This window comes from Melanerpes formicivorus, unplaced genomic scaffold (assembly GCF_026170545.1).
Source record: "Melanerpes formicivorus ecotype bairdi unplaced genomic scaffold, bMelFor1.0.p_v2 SCAF_29, whole genome shotgun sequence".
NCBI classification, from domain to species: Eukaryota; Metazoa; Chordata; class Aves; order Piciformes; family Picidae; genus Melanerpes; species Melanerpes formicivorus.
In genome coordinates this window covers 3,452,196-3,472,742 of record NW_027142381.1, presented here as the reverse complement: position 1 = coordinate 3,472,742, position 20,547 = coordinate 3,452,196, and the positions used below count along the sequence as shown (strand labels likewise).

The window sequence follows — 20,547 nt, the reverse complement described above, 5'->3', positions numbered from 1 at the left end:
GAGCCGAGGCGCTGCAGCAGGGCAGCGGGGATGCAGACACCCGGGGCAAGAGTCACAGGAGCAGAGAATCACTGAATCACCTGCTTGGAAAAGACCTGAAGATCAGGCCCGACCATAACCCGACATCTCCCTGCTCCCAACTGTTAGACCGCGTCCCGAAACACCTCATTCAAACGGCTTTTAAGCATCTCCAGGGGTGGTGACTCCTCCAGTCCCCTGGGCAGCCTGTTCCAGTGTCTGAGGACCCTTTCAGGGAAGAAATTCTTCCTAATGTCCAATCTAAACCTCACCCAATGCAGCTTGAGGCCACTTAATCACTTGTTACCTGGGAGAAGAGGCCAGCCCCTACCTGGCTCCAAGCTCCAAGCTAGTTGTAGGGACCCAGAAGGTCTCCCCTGAGCCTCCTCTTCTCCAGGCTGAACAACCCCAGCTCCCTCACCTGCTCCTCATAAGAGTGTTCCAGAGCCTTCACCAGCCTCACTGATCTTTCCTTGGAGTGTTCCAGCACTTCAATGTCCCTCTTGTAATAGGGTGCCCCAAACTAACCACAGTACTCAAGATGTGGCCTCACCAGTGCCCATTACTGGGGTGAGATCACTTCCCCGGTCCTGCTGGTCACACTATTACTGATATAAGCCAGGATGTTCTTGGCCTTCTTGGCCACCTGAGCACACTGCTGGCCCATATTCAGTTGGCTGTCAACCAGGACCCCCAGATTCCTCTGTGCCAACCAGCTTTGAAGCCACTCTTCCCCAAGGCTGTAGCGTTGTATGAGGCTGTTGTGACCAAAGAGAGGAAAGCAACGAGCTCAGGTGCAGTGGGATCTCCACACCTTGTAGTCATGTGGTCCTTAAAATGGACTAACTTCACCCCTGAGATGTCCAGAGAGATGCAAGCAGGCAGGGATTGGTGTTCTTCCTCTGCTCCATGCCAGCTTATCTTTGATAAATCATAGAATGGTTTAGGTGGGAAGGGACCTTTAAAGATCATCTTGTCCAACTCCTCTCCAGTGAGCAGGGACATCTTTGACTGGATCAGGTTGCTCAGAGCCCTGTCCAACCTGACCTGCAATGTTTCTAGGAATCCCTGAGGCACCTACCAGCTCTCTGGGCAACCTGTGCCAGAGTCTCACAGCATTCATGCTGAGAGTTCTTGCCAGGGCTTAGTACCTGCCAAAGCAGCCAGACCTCTGTCACAAGCATCTCCTCACTGAACAGAGCTGCAGAGGGACAAAGCAGATATAATTTCAGGATTAAATCACCTTTTCTCTCCACTTTCTGGTAACTTCTTTCCCTTTCCCCCTTCACTTTCTGACAACTTCTTTCCCAGCTCCACAGCCTGGCACAAGCACACATGCCTGGAGATCACCCAGGCACAGTTGTTAGGGACCTCTGATGAAAACCTGGGATAAAGAGTGGCAGAAAGCTGATAGAGATGGCTGCAGGCATCTGAACCTTCATCCAGCTTGCAGATAGAGCACACAGGTGAGGCCTGTTGGGTGCTCCAGAGCAGTGAGCAGCCAGCCAAGGTATTTTTCAGGGCTGGAAGAAAGACATGAGCAAATAACTGGTTTGGACATCTATCACACCAACTGGTGCACACCTCACTTGGAGACCATTTCTTTAGCTTTCAGCCAGATTTTGCTTTGCTCTGTAGCTCCCTTCCCTCCCAGCACCCCTTCTCCTCCTACCGTGATTCAGCACAACCACGTCAGCCTGTTCCAAGCTGCCTGTCAAGGTGCTGAAGAGAGAAGTAATGTAGAGAGTACTGTCTGCAGACATTGGGAAGCAATAATGGGCACATGTGTGTCCTGGGAAATGAAGAATTAGGCAAGACACGAGAGAAAAAGGTGACAGAGATATGCCAGCTTCCTGGGACCACCCTTCTGTGCAGGGCCATGCTGTGCAGAAGGGACTTTCCATGGTTTTGCCCAGGATCATTTGATCATTTGCCATCTGTTCACCCACTGCAGGCAGACTTCAGTCCTCTGGGACAACATATGTCTGAGGGAAGCAGAGAAATACATCAGTGAGGCTTTTAGGGACATCATAATTCCCTCATCCTTGGTCTTGTGCTTCAGAGGAGGGAAATCTCATGGGTGAAGGGCACCCAGGCTGGGAAAGGAGGTGCTGGATCCCATGGAGGAACATTCCCCAGCAAGGAGTGGACCAGAGCAGGTGTCCCTACACAGGAACAGGCAGGCTGCAGCACTCTAACTGGCTGTTTGGACCCTAAAATGTGCAATAAGAGGCACAGCCAGAGGTATGCAACAGTCTCAGAGTGAGGCAAGGGAGCTGTGCTCCTGAGTGCACCATGAGATGGTGTCCCAAAACATGCAACTGCCTCGTGGGAGGTTAGAGATCAGTTCCCAGAGTGATTCTCCTCAATGACCCCAACACCATGCACAGGCAGGGAGAAGCAGCCTCTGTCTGGGAGGAGAATGGTGCTGGGACAAAGAGGTTGGATTCACTAATACCCGAGGAAACTGTGAGTTGTTGGGACCTGCACAGGCACAGGAGCCTGCGTTTGACCCAGGCAGAGCTTGGACCACTGAGAGGTGCAGTCCCTACAGGGATGGATGGTGATGGGCTGGACTGAAACCTGAAGGGTATTGCACAGGTGCAGAGGAACACACAGCTCCCTGCCTAGTTCCTCAAGATGGAAATCCTTTGAAGTCACAGAATCACACAATCACCAAGGTAGGAAGAGACCTCAAAGATCATTGAGTCCAACCTGTCACCACAGACCTCATGACTAAACCATGGCACCAAGTGCCACGTCCAATCCCCTCTTGAGCACCTCCAGGGATGGTGACTCCACCACCTCCCTGGGCAGCACATTCCAATGGCTAACAACTCCCTCAGTGAAGAACTTTCTCCTCACCTCCAGCCTAAGCTTCCCCTGGCACAGCTTGAGTCCTAAAAATGGCAAATTTAAAGTCCTAAAACCCCCAACCAACCAACACCCCCCCCCTCCCAGGACTGAAACTATTGCCATTGCTAGCAGGAGTAAGATAGAAGGGAGATATACTGTGGCAGTTTTATTATCAACTAAGCAGCAAAGCTGGTGGCCTGAATCTGTCACCTTCAGGGAGACCAGAGAAGCTGTATGGGTAGAAACAGAGGGCAGCATCCACAGAGAGCTGCCTGGCAAACCCTGCGGCGAGAGCACCCTCTGGGGACCAGGAGAAATGCAAGCAACGAGGCTGCGTTTCTCACCTCGACCACTTTGCACTTGAAGTGCATCTCCCGATGGCGATGGGCGCTAGCTTGCTTGCCCAGAAAGAAGACCCTGCTGGAGAGGGCCAGCTTGCTGCCCCGTGTTTCTGCTGCTACTTGATGAGCTGTCTGAGCCCCCCTGGAGACAGCAGGAGTGACCTGGGCACACACAGCAACCCTGGAGCTTGTAGAAAAAGGCAAGGTATCGCTTGACAGAAGTGACACTACTTGGGGATAAGAGGAGGACATGGCAAGAAAAAGAGCTGAGGAGGCTCTCTGTGAGGATGGGACCCCCGATGCTATCATCCCTCCCGTTGTGGAAGGGCACAGTGCTGATGGGAACACAGTGCAGGGGGGAGCTGCTGCCTCTCTGCTGCCTTCCACCACGCCAGTGCTGCACAGCATCAGGTCCTGGAGGGGAGGCTGTGAGCAGAGGGTCACTGTAATCACGCATCTCCAAACCTATCTTAAGGCAAGAGAGCCAGCCTTCCCCCCTCCCCCCCCCCCCCCCCAATAAAAAAAAGGAAAGGAAAAAAAGAGAGAGAGTTCTCTAAATGCAAGCAGAAATTCCCAAGTTTGACAGCTGAGAACATTTTATTGAAGTCATTATCTCCTACACTGAGCACAGACCTCCTTCTGAGCTGGCAGCTGCCTCCTCTTGCCTGTCACGCACCTCATGACTCACTGCAAAGGGGGCTTGAGCAGGAGGCGGTAGGAGGCAGGCAGAGAAATACCACTTGGAAAGGCAGCCACAGGGACCCAGCAAAGCCACAGTGTACCAAAATCCCCCCCTCCAGGCATAATGAAACCGGCAAAAGATGTGCCTTCACCCGTCTCCCTTTGGTAGCCTGTGGGTCTCTGTTTCTGTGAGCCCTCGCCTCACCCAGCCAAAGGCTCTCCAGAGCTCAAGCTGCTGGAGGAAGTTTTAGCACATGAACACCACAGTGGCTGGAAGCTGAAGTGGAGGGCATCTGCCACAGTGATGACCCAAGGGCAGGAGCAGCTCTTCTATGAGGGCAGGCTGAGTAGGGGTTGCTCAGCCTGGAGAAGAGAAGACTGTGGGGGCACTTTAGAGCTGCCTTCCAATAGCTGAAGGCATCCTACAGGAAGGCTGGAGAGGGACTTTTCCTAAGGGTGTCTAGACACAGGACAAGGGGGAATGGTCTGAAACTGAGGGAGAGCAGGGTTAGACTGGATCTTAGGAAGAAGATCTTCAGTACTAGGGTGCTCCAGGTACTCTGGAATAGGCTGCCCAAGGAGGTTGTGGCTGCCTCCTCCCTGAGGGTGTTCAAGGCCAGGCTAGGTGAGGCTTTGAGCAGCCAAGTCTAGCTGGGAGGTGTCCCTGTCCATGGTGGGGAGGTTGGAGGAGATGATCTCTGAGGTCCCTTCCAACCTAAGCCATTCTGTGTGCTCCTCCCCTCAAAGAAGGGAGCATATTGATCCTTTCAGGAAATGCTGCTTTGCATTGGTGGGTTGATGCTCTAATGATGGATCCAAAGGCTTGATCCTGGCAGAGGGAACAGATCCTGCTCAAAGACCTCTGCATTTTCTCTGCACAGGCAGAAATCTGCAGCAGTATTTCAAGTCTTGTTTATGGCAGAATCACAGCCTGGAAAGGACCTTTAAAGGGTCATCTAATCCAACCCCCTGCAGTGACACAGGGACCCCTGCAACTAGCTCAGGTTGCTCAGAGACCTTCCAAGCTGACCTGGGATGCCTCCAGGGGTGAGGCATCTACCACCTTCTGTGGGACTTTTTCCCCACAGCCCCAAATGCCTGGTCCTACAGGAAAGCTGAGCTTCAGTGGTGGAAACCTTCTACCACATCAACCACTTCAAAGATTTCAAATAGACTTCCACAGCTGAGGCAGTTTGCTGTTCTTTTGGTTTGGTTTGGGTGTTTTTCCTTTCTTTCAGTGTAGATTTATTTGAACATTCAGCAACTATTAAGCCAGAAATGCAGACAGTACAGAGTGGGGATTTCACTGTGCACATTAGTACCCCGAGCAAGATCTCCAGCAAGTGGAAATTAGGTAGTTTGCCTGGAATCAAGGAAGTAAATTAACTTGCAGAGCCCTGTAGGTTCACTGGATTGGATGTTTCACATTCTGTGTGGAGCAGACCACAGACCTGGACACTCCAGGTTTTGCAAGAGACTGCTCTGGTTGTTAACACAATCAAAATGCTCTGACTCTGAGCCAAAGGATAACAGCACAGCTGAGGAGCAGAGGGAATCTACAGGAGGGAGAAGAAGAGGAAAATGCCTGGCTCTTGCCAGGAGCTAGGGTACCACCAACCTCAACAGAGGCTCCCTAGCACACTAGGGCTGGCCATGATGTGTTTTAGGTTTTTCCATCTACTTGCAGAGCCAGAAGTAGATTCAGGTTGGACAGAAAATGCCACTAGCAGTAAGGAACTGGTTTGAGGAGGATGGCAGAAGCCTTGCAGTTCCCACTGCAGAGGCTGCCCCAGGTTATGGCCCCCTTGACGTTCAGCCGTGCAGCATAACAGGCCGAGTACCACCACCCACCCCCATAGCTGGAGGCACAGTTGCCACTGTAAGCATCCTGATCCCGGTCTTTAGCAGAGAACTTCATGTTGTCATGCACTGAGGAAGTACTTGTAGAGCCCATGGCATCTCCTGCTGACCCCGAGTAGCTTCCCAGCCTCAGCCGGTAGCCCTCAGACTCCTCTTCCACATAGAAGAGGTTGTACTCCGCAAACTTGGTGGTGTTTGAGGCATCCCAGAGGACAAACCTGGCCAGGTAGACCTTCTGCTTGGAGATCTGATGGATGTACTCAGTGCCCAGCCAGTACTCGGTGAGCACGTTCCCAAAGCCGTACTTGTAGGTGCTCCAGAACTCGTCCCAGGTGATCTCTGTGGTGTGGTTGTTCCTCTGGATGACTGTCCAGCCCCCCCCTGCCATACTCATGTCACAGTACACCACAATGGGGTGCAGTCCTGTGGGCTGGATCACGTAGACACCACTGGGGCTGCTAGCAGAGACCTCACTGCAGTCCTTGGGAAAATCTGAGGCAGGAGAGAGCATGGAGGAGCAAGAGGCAAAGCAACCCCTGGGTCTGCTTGTCTGTCCCTGTGAGAGGGAGTTTGCTGGGGGGGGGGGCTACAATATCTACTGCTGCACAACAGCTAGGGGTGAGCAACACCTAGAGATGTACAAAACATCTACTGCTGCACAGCATAGAAGCATAGAATTGCTAGGGTTGGAAGAGACCTCAAGGATCATCTATCTCCAACCCCCCTGCCATGGGCAGGGACACCTCGCACTACAGCAGGCTGCTCACAGCCACATCCAACCTGCTGCCTTTAAAGCCTCCGGGGATGGAGCTTCTACCACCTCCACAGGCAACCTGTTCCAGTGTCTCACCACCCTCACAGAGAAGAACTTCTTCCTAACATCCAATCTGAACATCTACTGATGCAAGGAAAAGGCTGAGGGAGCTGGGTCTCTTTAGCTTGGAGAAGAGGAGCCTGAGGGATGTGACCTTACACACATTTATGACGATGTGAAGGGTGAGTGCCAGGAGGATGGAGCCTGCTCAGGGATGTCAGTGATAGGACAAGTGACAATGGGTGCAATCTGGAGCAGAGGAGGTTCCACATGATCATCAGGAAAAAGCTTTTTCACTGTGAGGGTAGCAGAGCCCTGGAACAGGCTGCCCAGGCAGGTTGTGGAGTCTCCTTCTCTGGAGACTCTCAAAGCCTGCCTGGATGTGTGCCTGTGTGACCCTCTCTAGGTGATCCTGCTCTGGCAGGGGGGTTGGGCTGGATGCTCTCGAGAGGTCCCACCCAACCCCTAGCAGTCTGTGATTCTCTGATGTGCTATGGAGGAGCACACCAAGTCCTGCCCCCAGGAGCTCTTGCAGGTTATTCCCAGGTTTGTTGCCTCTCCCTCTTCCCTGGGGGGTGGGGGTAGGGGGGGCACTTACTGCGCTGCTCCGGGTTAGCGACCTTGCTGTTCGTGCTCTCTCCATATTTATCTGCATTGGGGAAAAAAAAGACAGAGAGAGTGAGGTGAGCAGCTCTGTGCCCAGCACCGAGGTCACTTCAGCCTCCTCAGGCACTGAGGTTTTGGCAGGGCACTACAGCAATGCCACTGGGCTCGTCTCGATTCCTCTGTGGGAGCTTTGGGCTGTAAACTCCTTTAAAGGGGTGAGGAAGGGTAACACTGAAGTCATTGAGTGACTGCCTGCCTCTTTGGTCCACTCAGCACCGTGGCTCTATGGGGTTGCACAGCATGGACTGCACCTCCAAGTGGTGATGGGTACAGAGATGCTTGAGGAGAGGAGGATCGGGAAGGAAAGGGAGTGTGGGTGGTTTCAGACCAAGATGGAGCTGTTGAGTGATGCTGCTGCAAACCTGCATTGCCTTTCAGTGCTGGCTGAAGGGATTCATGTGTTCAGCCAGCTCATGGAGAGCTTCAGAAATGCTGAGGGAGAAAAGCAGCTCACAGCCATGTAAGGCAGCAATGCTCTCTTAAAGAGCACTCACAGCACCCATGTTTGTAAGATCATAGTATCATAGTCTCAGTCAGGGTTGGAAGGGACCACAAGGATCAGCTAGTTCCAACCCCCCTGCCATGGGCAGGGACACCCCACGCTAGATCAGCCTGGCCAGAGCCTCATCCAGCCTGGGCTTAAACACCTCCAGGAATGGGGCCTCAACCACCTCCCTGGACAACCCATTCCAGGGCTTCACCACTCTCATGGTGAAGAACTTCCTCCTCACTTCCAGCCTGAATCTCCCCACCTCCAGCTTCATTCCAAGATGTGCTGCAAGAGCCTCCTGTGTGTGAACTCTGTCAGTGGTGTGACCTCTGAGTTCCCTGTGCCCTGGAGCCATGTGCAAGCTTCAGGAAGCACCTTGGCTGGTCACTCAGACACAATTCCTCTGAATTTTCATGGCTACAGTTGGACTACAGACAGCAAGAGGACACTCCTTCGAGTGTCTACAGCTCTCTAGGAGAAGCTACCACCTACAGTCTTGCCAACAGCAAAGGGAGGTTGAGCTACCAAATCTGGTGGTGTTTGCTTAAGGTCTGAAATTGCAGGAAGGTTTGATCAGGTTCCTTTTACTCCTGAGCGTGCCTGCCCTTCCCCAAGATTGTTTTCCTCATCTCCATCTCTGTGCAGAGAAGAGAGAGCTCCCAGTGCCTGGGTGAGCAGAGTTTAGGGATGTGAGAGAGAGAACACACAGCAGGCTGGGGCTCACCTGAATACAGATTAATGATATCTTCTGGCTTTGCCTTCAGGTTTTCCAGGTTTTCAATGTTCAGAGCAAGAAGAGGAGCCAGCAGGGAAGCAAAGAGCAGGAGACTGGAGGGAGAAGCAGCTGGAGAAAGAAGACACACAGTGAGTCTGGAAATGCAACCCCCCCCGAGAGAGAACTGGCTAACTACGCTCAGCAGGAGTTAAAACCACCTTACAGAGCAGAGAGACTGACATTGATCACCCCTTTGCTTTGCTGAGCAGCAGAACAATGAGCATTCTGCAAAGGTGTGCATCCCCAGAGAGCAACAGGGGCTTTGACCACATCCTACAGGTCTAAACTGGCAGCTTCCAAGAGTGGTCTCATCCTCTCTTTGGCTGTGGTCTGGGCTAAAGCCACAGGCTCTGGGCCCCAGAACTGGGATGTTAAGCCAGCATCAATGTGCTTGTCTTGAGCAAAACATCACCCAGTCAGGAATGGAGGAGAGAGAGTAAGGAGCAGGAGAGTCACAGAGACCTGCTGAGTTACAGCTGGAATAGGGTTATCCCACCCTCCTGAGGCCAGAAACAATGGGGAAAGCAGACCTGCAGGGTGGGCAGAGAAGCCTAGAGGCAGGCAGAGGAGGCAGGGATGCCCAGGGCCATCTCATCCCTTTTCACCCCATCCCTTTCCATCCCATCCCACAGAATCACAGAATTAAGCAGGCTGGAAAAGACCTTCTAGATCATTAAGTCCAACCTCCCATCCCATCCCATCCCATCCCATCCCACCCCACCCCACCCCACACTCACCCATGTTGCCCCGGTGAGCACCCCGCGGAGTGGCAGGTCTGGCCTGGTGAGAGGGTGTCCAACCCTGCTGTTATATAGGGCTCAGCAGGGGAGGTGGGGCCAAACTACAACACTCATCCTCCAGTTGCCATCAGGGCTGGAAATGGATGGTTTGTTTGCCCTCATCCCTGAGGGCTCACAGGGCAGCTGCTGTGTTCCTGTGATAAGAGGTCTCAAACAAAGCTCAGCAAACAGCAGCTGCTCTGCACTCAGCATTCCATCGAACTGCCAAGTGAGCAGTGGTTATTACTTACAGGACTTGATGCTAAATGCTGTGGAGATATCCTGTGACCTGCCCCATGCTGGAAATCTCTGTCAGACATCCTTCAGGGTCTGCCTACCCTGGCATGGTGCCTCACCCAAGAGGGAGTTGTGGCAGTGGTCTGCAGGAAGTGGTTGTCCTCCTTTACTTGGCACTAGTGAGGCTGCAGCTCACACACTGGGTTCAGCTCTGGGCTCCTCACTCCAAGGACACTGAGGTGCTGGAGCAGGTCCATAGAAGTTCAACAAAGATGCTGAAGGATCTGGAGAGCAGATCCTTCTGAGGAGTGGCTGAGGGAACTGAGGTGGGTTAGCTTGGAGGAAAGGAAGCTGAGGAGAGATCTTCTGAGGAGAGATCTTCTAGCTCTCTACAACTCCCTGAAAGGAGGTTGGAGCGAGGTGGGGATTGGTTTCTTCTTCCAAGTAACAAGTGACAGGACAAGAGGAAATAACCTCACGTTGTGCCAGAGGAGGTTAAAGTTGGACACTAGGAAAAATGTCTTCTCTGAAAGCATTGCCAAGACCTGCAACAGGCTGCCCAAGGAGGTGGTGGAGTCCCCATCCCTGGAGGGACTGAAAAGCCGTGTAGATGTGGTGCTGAGGGACATGGTTTAGTGGTGACCTGGCAGTTAACAGTTGGACATGATCTTAGAGGTGTCTTCCAACCAATATATTCTACAGTTCTGTGATTCTCTTGTTGCCTCAGGAGTTTGGCTTCCCAAGTTCAGGGACACTCTGACACTGCACCTTGGACACTGAGCAGCCCAGGCTGAAACCAGCTTGCCAAGGGCACAGGTTTGGGAGGGGGTGCTAAGGAGGGCAGTGGCATAGCCTGGTGATGCTGCCTTGTAACTCAGTGCCAGCAGTCTAGGACCACGGTGAGGCATCCTTTGATGGTTTGATGCCAATCCCTGCAACGGTCCAGGGATGCTCCACAGCACTGCTGGGGACCCACATGGGCTCTGCTGCCACAAGGCTGGCAGCTTGGTCCCATGCTGCCTTCATCCCCAGGTGGCATTTCCACCTCTGCCATCCTCCAGGAGACCGGCAGGTGGTGGTGAAGGTCCCAGAACAAGCCCAGCCTGCCACCGTGCCAGCTCCTCGCTGTGCCTTGCCCGGTCCCTGCTCTGAGAGCTGCTCCAATGTCTCTGCTTTCAGCAGAGCAAGGAGGATGTTTTTCACCAAGGGACTTATCTTCCCCTGCTCCACACCAGCCCCTTGTGAAATCACCAGCTCCAAAATCACACAGAAAAAAGGATTCTTGCCAACTCCAGGCTGCAGTTCTCTCTGCCATGCTCTTGGATAGCAGTGGATATCTTAGACTCAATCCAAGCAGTTTCCTTTCAATGAAGCACTTCTCACAAGAGCTTCCCAAAGCCCCTAGATAGCTAACCCGGGGCTGGAGCATTTCTCTTTCATACATTCCTGGCAGCCAAATTTCCACGAGGTGACCAGGCCCTTCCCAGCCCTTTGCACCAGTCCCCCCGAGCTGCACAGGAGCAGGGCTGGCTCCCCACACCCAAGCTGAGGTGCCAAGCTGTGGTGGACACTCCAGTCCATCACTGCATGTGAGCACTGGGGTCTCCCTGCCTGCTGTCACCCTTCAGTGCCTCCTGCCACCCTCACTTCATAACCTCAAGAGAAGTTCTGGCAGCGAGGACCCCTTGCAGCCAAGGTGGCTTTTGGAGGAGTGGTGATGGGGCATGGGCAGCCTTGGAGCAGCAAGCCCAGCTGAGGCAGGCAGAGGTGGCACATGGAGCTAAATCATGGAGTGAGGGAGAAGATGCAGAGGAGGGAACTGAGCCTCCTGTGCAGATGGGGGCAGACAACTGCCCCCTTGCTCCTCCCCTGCTCTCACTGCCCTGCTGGGATCTGCAGCTGATGGAAGCATCACCTTCTAGAAGGCAACCAGGCAAAGACTCACTGCTGGTGACACACAGGAGTACAAACTGGCCCAACAGAACCATCTCAACATGGGTCCAGCCAGCAGGTGATGGGTGAGGACCTGCTGATGCTTCCCAAGGCACTGCATGGAAAAAGCCCACCTCACGTGCAGTGAGGAAGAACAGGAGGTCAGCAGAGCCTTCCTGAACCTGTTTCTTCTCACCAAGACATGGGCAAGGAATGGAAGGGGTAGGCATCCCCCCCCCAAGCCTGTTTTCACTCAGAGCTGTCACAAGCATCTAGGGGTCAGGGGTGGCCCCCAGGAAAGGGGACTGCCCTCAGCCTGGAGCCTCCACTGATCCCACAGTCACAGAATCCCAGAGGGGGGGTGGGGTTTAGGGGGGTTGGAAGAGACCTCTGGAGAACATCTAGTCTGACCCCCCTGCTAAAGCAGGGTTGCCTAGAGCAGGCTGCACAGGAACACATCCAGGCAGGCTTTCAAAGTCCCCAGAGAAGGAAACTCCACGAGCTCTCCGGGCAGCCTGCTCCAGGGCTCCAGCACCCTCACAGCAAAGAAGTGATCAAGGTCAGGAGAGTGCATCAGTGTTTGCAGCCCAGCTCTGGGGCTGATTTCTCGGAATCTCTCTTCAGGGAAGGAGGCCAAGGCAGACCTTTGGCCATCACAGATGACATGCTGGGTGCTGGTAACTGTTGACAAACCATTGCCCCAAAGCCCTACCCTCTTTGATCTCCAAACGGTACCAATCTCCCCTCTGCCCTTGGTGCCCACACTGCTTCCCTTCTGTCTGCCTTTGCCCTCTCCTGTAGCTCCTTTATTGCCCTGCAGCAGTTGGTAGATCCTCAGAAGGGCCAGAGGGCTGGGCAGGTCCCCTGCACTGCAGGTGCTAACCACCCCACTTCTAGAGCTTTGGAGTATTTTTCCATCCCTTGGGAAAACACCTCAGCACACTTGTGTGTACCCTGGAGCAAGGAGAAGCCACCAGATGTGCAGACAATGATTAATTTGGGTCTGTGCAAACAGGGGAGCTGAGATCCTCACACAGGGGAGGTGTGGATAGGGTAGGAGACCCAGCTAGAAAGGGGCTGAGGCCAGCATGGAGTTGAGGGTAGTGGGACTGACTGCTCAGGCTCCTGACATTTGCCCACCAGCATGACAGTGGTGGGTGAGTTCTCCTCTTCCTCACAGCTGCTTTTCCACAGCACTTGGAGCTCTGGGGAGTGCAAGTAGAAAAGCAAGGCTGCCCAGGGACCACTGGAGGTGTTTGAACACAGTGCAGATGTGGTGCTGAGGTGACCTGGCAGTGCTGGGTTAAAGGTTGGACTTGATGATCTTAGAGCTCCAAGCTTGATTCTCCAAGCTAAGCGACAGCACTGGAGGACCAGGAGCTGAGGACCATATCCAGCATCTGTCCCACCAAAGCTGCAGCTCCTACCATCCCAAGAGATCCCACGGTTCTTCCTTCCCTGGTCTGAGCTCCTCAGGAGCCAGGGAGCTGTCCAGGGATCCTGGAAGTGATGGGGACTTCTCAGGGCTCCAGGCTGGGACAGCTTTGCTCCCTGGGAACCTTGTGCTGCTGCCCATCGTGGTGGGGACATTTCTGCTCTGCATGAGTCCAGTGTGCAGACAGCTTCCAGACCAGTGAGTACAGGAGCTGGGGGGACAGCTGGTGAGCTGCCAGCTTTGTGTGCAGTCATGCTGCCCATCACTGAGTGCAGCCAGGTAGCAGGGTGCTGGTTGCAGGTGTCCCCATGCCTCACAGAGTGACAGCACGTCCCTGCATTCAAACCTGAGCTGCAAAGCAGGGCTCTCCTTGCCCCTCATCACCAGCACATGAGAGGCCTTCCCAACACGTTCCACTGGTTGTGGAGCACCCAGTGAGATCCAGCATGAGCAGCACCAGCACAGCTGCCCTGCAATGCCCTGCCAGCACATACTCCAGTACAGGGCCCTCAGGTCTTGCCTTGAGCACAAGCCCTATGAGGAGAGGCTAAGGGAGCTGGGGTTGCATAGCCTGGAGAAGAGGAGGCTCAGGGGAGACCTTCTTGCTCTCTACAACTACCTGAAGGGAGGTTGCAGCCAGGAGGGATTTGGTCTCTTCTCCCAGGCAACCAGCACCAGAACAAGAGGACACAGTCTCAAACTGTGCCAGGGGAAGTTCAGGCTGGAGGTGAGGAGAAAGTTCTTCACTGAGAGAGTTGTTAGCCATTGGAATGTGCTGCCCAGGGAGGTGGTGGCGTCCCCATCCCTGGAGGTGTTCAAGAGGGGATTGGACGTGGCACTTGGTGCCATGGTTTAGTAGCCATGAGGTGCTGGGTGACAGGTTGGTCTTGATGACCTTTGAGGTCTCTTCCAACCTTATTGATTCTATGATTCTATGAAGAGCCCCAGCGGGGTCTACGTCATCCAGCCGGCAGGATCCCCCCCGCGCGTGGTCTGGTGCGACATGGACACCGAAGGCAAGGGCTGGACCGTTGTCCAGAGAAACTCTTATGACACTGAGCTCAACTGGAAGCAGTCCTGGAGCACCTACAAGTACGGCTTATGGGAACGTGCAGGGCGACCACTGGCTGGGCACCGAGTACCTGCACCTGCTGACCCAGCAGGGCACCTACAAGGCTCGCTTCGTGGTGCGCAACAAAGCCAACGTCACTCACTCCGCCGAGTACGACATCTTCAGGGTGGAGAGCGAGGCCAGTGGGTACCCGCTGAGGCTGGGCCGCTTTTCTGGGGAGGGGGATGACTATCTGACCGGCTACCACCCCAAGAAGGGAGGCATACACGACAACATGAAGTTCAGCACCACCGACAAGGACCAGGACCAGTACAGTGGGAACTGCGCCAACTACTACGGGGGCTGGTGGTACGACAAGTGCCAGAACGTCCTGCTCAACGCCAAGAACCACATCCTCTGGCCAGGCTTCTGCGACAACGGCGACTGCTCCTCCTCCCTCATCCTGGTCAAACCCACCGACGTGTGCTGACCGTGCCGCAGCGCCCAGCCCCCCGGGAGCTTGTGGGAGTGCCGCCGCCCCCAGCTCGGTGCCCCGTTCCTGTGCCTGCCGACAGCCCTGTGCCAGCCCCGCTGCACCTCCCGTGCCACCCTCAGCTCCTGCACTGCCAGCAGCTCTGGGGCTCAGAGCCCTGGGCAGGTGGAGCAGCTTTGCCCAGTGCCGCAGTGCCGGCTGGCATGGGACGCAGGCACTGGCTTGGGGTGGGTGCACCTACCCCTGTGCTGGGGAGGGGGAGGCAGTGCAAGTTCCCCTCCCTGTGCCATCCGTGTGTCCCTGCTTCGCCCAAGCCCTGCTGCCTCCCCGGGCCCCGCACACCCCACAGCTCTGCTACCCATGGTGGGAGAAATCAGCTGCAATAAACCCTGGAGCCAGACTTTGCTGCCTTGTGTCTGCCTGCCACAGCCACACTGCACACACACATGGCAGCAGCAGAGGTCCCCAGGTGGTGGAGGGTGTTGGGGGGTTCTGTGTTCATGTTGGGGGTTCCATTTGCTGCAGTTGGTGCCTGAGACTCATCCTTCTCTTGTTCCTCTCCATCTCCCTAGTAAGAAGTGATGGGACAAGTGGAAGTGGCCTCAGGGTGCACCCGGGGAGGTTTGGGTTGGACATTAGAAGAAACTTCTTCACTGAAAGGGTTCTCAAAGACTAGGGGTGGCTAAAAGACCCAGAGGTGTGATGCTGAGAGTCATAGTTTAGCACCAGCCTTGGCTGAGTTAGAGAATGGTTGGGCTCAGTCTTTTCCAACCAAAATGATTCTCTGGTTCTGTGCCATGGCTGGGGGAGCTGGTTTGGCTTAATGATCTTAGAGGTCTTTTCCAGCCCAAACAATTCTCTGGTTCTACAATTCCCCTGCCCCAGCTAGTGAGAGGGTGACAGAACCCCTGAAGAGCAAAGCACTGGTGCTTTACAGAGCTAAGGACATTTCCCCATGATGCTCAACCAAACATTGTGTTTTCAAAGCACATTTTATTCTCCAGAGCAGGTATGTTTCAGAAGTACAGGGCAGTCTGATTCTAGAGCAATTCATACAAAAACAGACCAAAGGGGGAAGAACCCAGCCAGGGAAGCAGAGGAGCTCTGCAAAAGAGGTGAAAGAAAATAATCTGGAAGCTCAGAATGTGCCCTGCAAGCACCCAGCCTGCTCCTCCCCCAGTAAAGAGAGGCCTGAGAGGGCACTGGACTGGCATCATGCCCTGTGCAGACAGGCAGTGCCAGAGCTCTAGCAGTAGGTAATGGGTTTGATGAGGATGGCAGAAGCCTTGCAGTTCCCACTGCAGAATCTGGGCCAGGTTATGGCCCCCTTGACGTTCAGCCGTGCGGCGTAACAGGCCGAGTACCACCACCCACCCCCATAGCTGGAGGCACAGTTGCTGCTGTGAAGATCCTGATCCTGGTCTTTAGCAGAGAACTTCATGTTGTCATGTGCAGTGGTGGGAGTATTTGAGGTCATGGCATCATCTGCCTTCCCCAGGTACCTTCCCAGCCTCAGCCGGTAGCCCTCAGACTCCTCTTCCACATAGAAGAGGTTGTAGTCTGCATAGGTGCTGTTGTTTGAGGCATCCCAAAGGACAAACCTGACCTGGTAGACCTTCTGCTTGGAGATCTGATGGATGTACTCAGTGCCCAGCCAGTACTCGGTGAGCACGTTCCCAAAGCCGTACTTGTAGGTGCTCCAGGACTCGGCCCAGGTGATCTCTGTGGTGTGGTTGTTCCTCTGGATGACTGTCCAGCCCCCCCCTGCCATACTCATGTCACAGTACACCACAATGGGGTGCAGTCCTACAGGATGGATCACGTAGACACCACTGGGGCTGCCAGGAGCGATCTCACTGCAGTCCTTGGGTTGTGGCCTTGGTGTCTGCCCTTGGGTCAGAGAAGAGGATTTGATAAAGCCCTATGCAACAAGACCGAGGCGCAACCCAAAGTCCTTCTGTAGCCGGCTCTGCGGGACCAAGAAGCTACAGAGCCTCGGATTGCCTGAGGAGCCCAGAGCCTGCAGACCCCCTCCTCACCTGAGCACACGACGCCTGCGTCCTCGCTGTGCCGACAGTTGTGCACTCCCCAGCCCGGCGCCGAGCACTGGGACAGGGTCTGCTCCTGCCCATTGCAGTTGACATCATCCAGCCAGATGGTCCCAGAGCCTTGGCCGAAGTGAGCGCTGCCGTGGGCTGACACTGCCTCTCCACAGCCCATCTGCCTGCACACCACAGCAGCATCTTGCATGTCCCAGTCGTCGTCACACACCGTCCCCCACTCCCCGCGGTACCAAACCTCCACCCGCCCGGAGCACAGGTTGGAGCCATTCACCAGCCGGATCTGGCCTGCAGCACGGGAAACAGGGAGGAGGTTTAGGGATGGAAGTGGTGGAACCAAAGAGATCTGCAGCCCAGCTCAAGCCCCCATTACAAGAAGGATCTGGAGGTGCTGAAATGTGTCCAGAGAAGGGCCGTGAGGGCTGGAGCTGCTCTGCTATGGAGACAGACTGAGAGAGCTGGGGCTGTTCAGTCTGGAGAAGAGAAGAACACTTCTTTCCCCCTTCATCCTTCCCTCTGATTGTCCCTGCCATTCTCCTGCCCTCCTCAGCAGCTTGCTCTGAAGGCATCCTAACTGTGTCCTGCTGGCACAGATGGAGACCTTCCATGCACCTACCTTCCATGTACCTACCTTCCACTAACGTGCTCGCAGGAGACACCCGGCTTGAAGACTGATTGAAGAGGGGCAGACTCGGGGTGCTCACACTGAGATGTGGCAGGGCCAACACACAGGCAAGGAACAGGAGGGGAGCACACTGGGCAGCTGAGGGAGGAAGAGACAAGATGAGAGTCAATCAGAGTAAAATATGCAATAGGAACCAGCTGCAGCACGCTGAAACAGCTGCAAGTCACCCCAGAGCTGCAAGGATGGCACAGGGTTGCCTTCCTGGCATGAAACTTGTTGCTGGGTTCTAGTAATGTGAGATGTGCACAGCCCTCATTTCTCCAGCCAGAAGGGCATAGTGACCAGGTCTGCAGGTCAGCCAGCAGGTCTGCACCCCTCCAGTATGACCCAGAGCTGGTGTGCTCCCACCTCTCTGGGACAGGGCAGCACACAAATTACCTCTTCCCACTCCAAATCTTTCCTGAGCTCTCTTCTGCCCTGATATTGCTCAGGAAACTGCTGGGCTGGGCTGAAAACAGACCCAGGGAGTTCCACGTCCCTCTCAAACCTTCTCCCTTGCCCAGGGAGAAACATCACAGACCTTAAGTCTGCCTTGTGCCATCTCTTGCCTCTTTGGCAAGTCCTCCATCCATGGGAGCAAAGGGATGGCTCTATCAGAGGGGAGGCTCTCAACACCCCCCTCTCCCTCCACCAGCACAGCTTCTGGGGTACCACAAGCTGGGGAATCCAGCCTGCCCTGCTCCCCCATACTCACCCATGCCGACTCTCTGGGGGACAGCTGCAGGCCCAGAAAGTTACTGCAGGAATGGTTTGGGCCGCAGGATTTATAGCTGTGCTGTGCCAGGGGAGGAGTGGGGATGACACTGCTGCCACCAGTCCCATCCCATTCTTGTCCTGGGGTGTGGTAATGGGCTACTGGCAATAGGGCTGTAACAACAGCCCCTGCCTAGGGCTGTTCACATGCTCTGATAAGAGCCCTTATCAGAACCTGGGCAAATACAGCCCATGAGCAGCAAAGGCTTCTCTGCACTTCCCATGTGTCAAGCAGGATTTTTCCTGGGTGTCACACCCAGGAATGTTTGGAGATATTTGCTGAGCTTCCTCAAAGAAGGGACCTCTGGAGATCATCTAGTCCACCCTCTCTGTTGAAGCAGAGTCACCCAGAGCAGGTTGCACAGGAACACATCATAGTATCATAGTACCATTCTGCTGTCCCCATCATAAGGAGGACACAGAGCTGTTGGAGCAAGAGCTGCTCCAGCATGCTCCCACCATCACCCAGCCTTCCTGTGGGCTTTTCCAGCATAGTATCATAGTATCATTCAGGGTTGGAAGGGACCACAAGGATCAGCTAGTTCCAACCCCCCTGCCATGGGTAGGGACAACCCACACTAGATCAGCCTGGCCAGAGCCTCAGCCAGCCTGGGCTTAAACACCCCCAGGGATGGGGCCCCAACCACCTCCCTGGACAACCCATTCCAGGGCTTCACCACTCTCACAGTGAAGAACTTCCTCCTCACTTCCAGCCTGAATCTCCCCACCTCCAGCTTCATTCCATTCCCCCTAGTCCTATCACTACCTGAGATCCTGAGCAGTCCCTCCCCAGCCTTCCTGTAGCCCCCTTCAGATACTGGAAGGCCACAATTAGGTCACCTCAGAGCCTTCTCTTCTGCAGACTGAACAGCCCCAACTCCTTCAGTCTGTCCTCACAGGAGAGGTGCTCCAGCTCTCTGCTCATCCTTGTGGCCCTTCTCTGGACACCTTCCAGCACCTCCACATCCCTCTTGTAATAGGGGCTCCAGAACTGGACACAGTACTCCAGGTGGGGTCTCACTAGGGCTGAGTAGAGGGGGAGGATCACCTCCCTTGCCCTGCTGGCCACACTTCTCCTGATGCAGCCCAGGATCTGATTGGCTTTGCGGGCTGCAAGTGCACACTGAGAGCTCCTGTTGAGCTTCTTGTCCACCAGCACCCCCAAGTCTCTCTCCTCAGGGCTGCTTTCCAGCCAGACACTGCCCAGCCTGGATTTGTGCCTGGGATTGCCTCGACCCAGATGCAGGACCCTGCACTTGCTCTTATTGAACCTCATGAGGTTGGCTTGTGCCCACCTCTCCAGCCTGTCAAGGTCCCTCTGGATGGCCTCCCTTCCCTCCAGCCTGTCTGCTGCACCACACAGCTTGGTGTCATCAGCAAACTTGCTGAGGGTGCACTCAATGCCACTGTCCATGTCACCCACAAAGATGTTGAACAAGACAGGTCCCAGGACTGATCCCTGAGGGACTCTGCTTGTCCCTGGCCTCCACTGGGACATGGAGCCATTGACAGCCACTCTTTGGGGGCGGCCATCAAGCCGCAGGTGGCTCTTGAAAGTCTGCAGAGAAGGAGACTCCACAACCTCTCTGGGCAGCCTGCTCCAGGGTTCCAGCAGCCTCAGAGGGAAGTTTTTGCTTAAGTTCAAGTGAAATCTCCTCTGCTCTAATTTGCACCCACTGCCCCTTGTCCTGTCACTGGCCAGCACTGAAAAGAGCTCAACCTTACTGCCACCTCCACAGGGCACAACCCTGGCGATGCAGCCCTGCTCCTCACACAGCTGAGGAGGATCCAGGGTCCCTCCTGCCAGATCCTTGCCAAGCAGAATGCAGCAAAGCAGCACTGGGGAAGACCCCAGGCATGTCACTGCTTTCTTCTGGAGCAGACAACCAGTGTGGATCAATAGTGGTTATGGCCTTCCAGTATCTGAAGGGGGCCTACAAGAAAGCTGCTGAGAGACTTTTCAGGATGTCAGCTAGTGATAAGAGTAGAGGGAATGGAGCAAAACTAGAAGTTGGATGATAGGAAGAAGCTCTTCACCATAAGGGTGGTGAGACACTGGAACAGGTGCTCCCAGGCTCACAGGATGTTAGGGGTTGGAAGGGACCTCTGGAGATCTTTGAGTCTACCCCCCCTGCCAGAGCAGGACCAGAGAATATAGTGCAGGTCACACAGGAACACATCCAGACAGGGCTGGAAAGTCTTCAGAGAAGGAAACTCCACAACCTCTCTGGGGAGCCTGTTCCAGTGCTCTGTCACCCTTACAGTGAAGAAGTTCTTCCTCATATTGAGGTGGAACTTCCCATGCTGTAGTTCCCAACATTTCTGTTTCATGTCAGAGTCAGCCAGAACTGCAGCCACTGGCATGGCCACAAAGCCACCCCGAGCTCACAGGAGCCCTCTCTGAGAAGTCAGGAGTTTCTACCTGTGGCGTGGGGTCCAAGCTCTGAACATCCACCACAGAACCAGGACCATCAACCACAGCCAGAGTGAGCCCACACTTGCACCTCCTGCACCTCCTGCCCACAGAGCTCACCCCAATGAGGCTGGAGAGACTTCATGGCATTGTGGAGCTGCTCTAACGCTGACAAAATCCACCATCCTCCCAGCATCCTCAGCCTCCC

General features: G+C 54.7%; 3 protein-coding genes across 3 annotated transcripts; 1 reads left to right on the top strand and 2 right to left on the bottom strand.

The window, feature by feature from the left end:
- Nucleotides 1-5,088: 5,088 nt before the first annotated feature.
- Nucleotides 5,089-9,270, bottom strand: LOC137449194 (fibrinogen-like protein 1-like protein). Its single transcript, XM_068154493.1, has 4 exons — nt 9,239-9,270; nt 8,451-8,570; nt 7,169-7,219; nt 5,089-6,248 (listed from the first exon to the last, which is right to left on the bottom strand). The coding sequence occupies exons 1-4, from the start codon at nt 9,240-9,242 to the stop codon at nt 5,620-5,622; spliced, it is 804 nt and encodes a 267-aa protein (XP_068010594.1). The 5' UTR covers nt 9,243-9,270; the 3' UTR covers nt 5,089-5,619.
- Nucleotides 9,271-13,803: 4,533 nt separating this feature from the next.
- LOC137449193 (fibrinogen-like protein 1-like protein) lies at nt 13,804-14,509 on the top strand. Its single transcript, XM_068154492.1, is given in 2 exon segments — nt 13,804-13,983; nt 13,985-14,509. Coding segments are annotated over 2 exon segments (606 nt in total). The 5' UTR covers nt 13,804-13,818; the 3' UTR covers nt 14,426-14,509.
- Nucleotides 14,510-15,410: 901 nt separating this feature from the next.
- LOC137449459 (fibrinogen-like protein 1-like protein) lies at nt 15,411-17,901 on the bottom strand. Its single transcript, XM_068155010.1, has 4 exons — nt 17,868-17,901; nt 17,120-17,251; nt 16,468-16,776; nt 15,411-16,318 (listed from the first exon to the last, which is right to left on the bottom strand). The coding sequence occupies exons 1-4, from the start codon at nt 17,869-17,871 to the stop codon at nt 15,675-15,677; spliced, it is 1,089 nt and encodes a 362-aa protein (XP_068011111.1). The 5' UTR covers nt 17,872-17,901; the 3' UTR covers nt 15,411-15,674.
- Between the last annotated feature and the right edge of the window lie 2,646 nt (nt 17,902-20,547).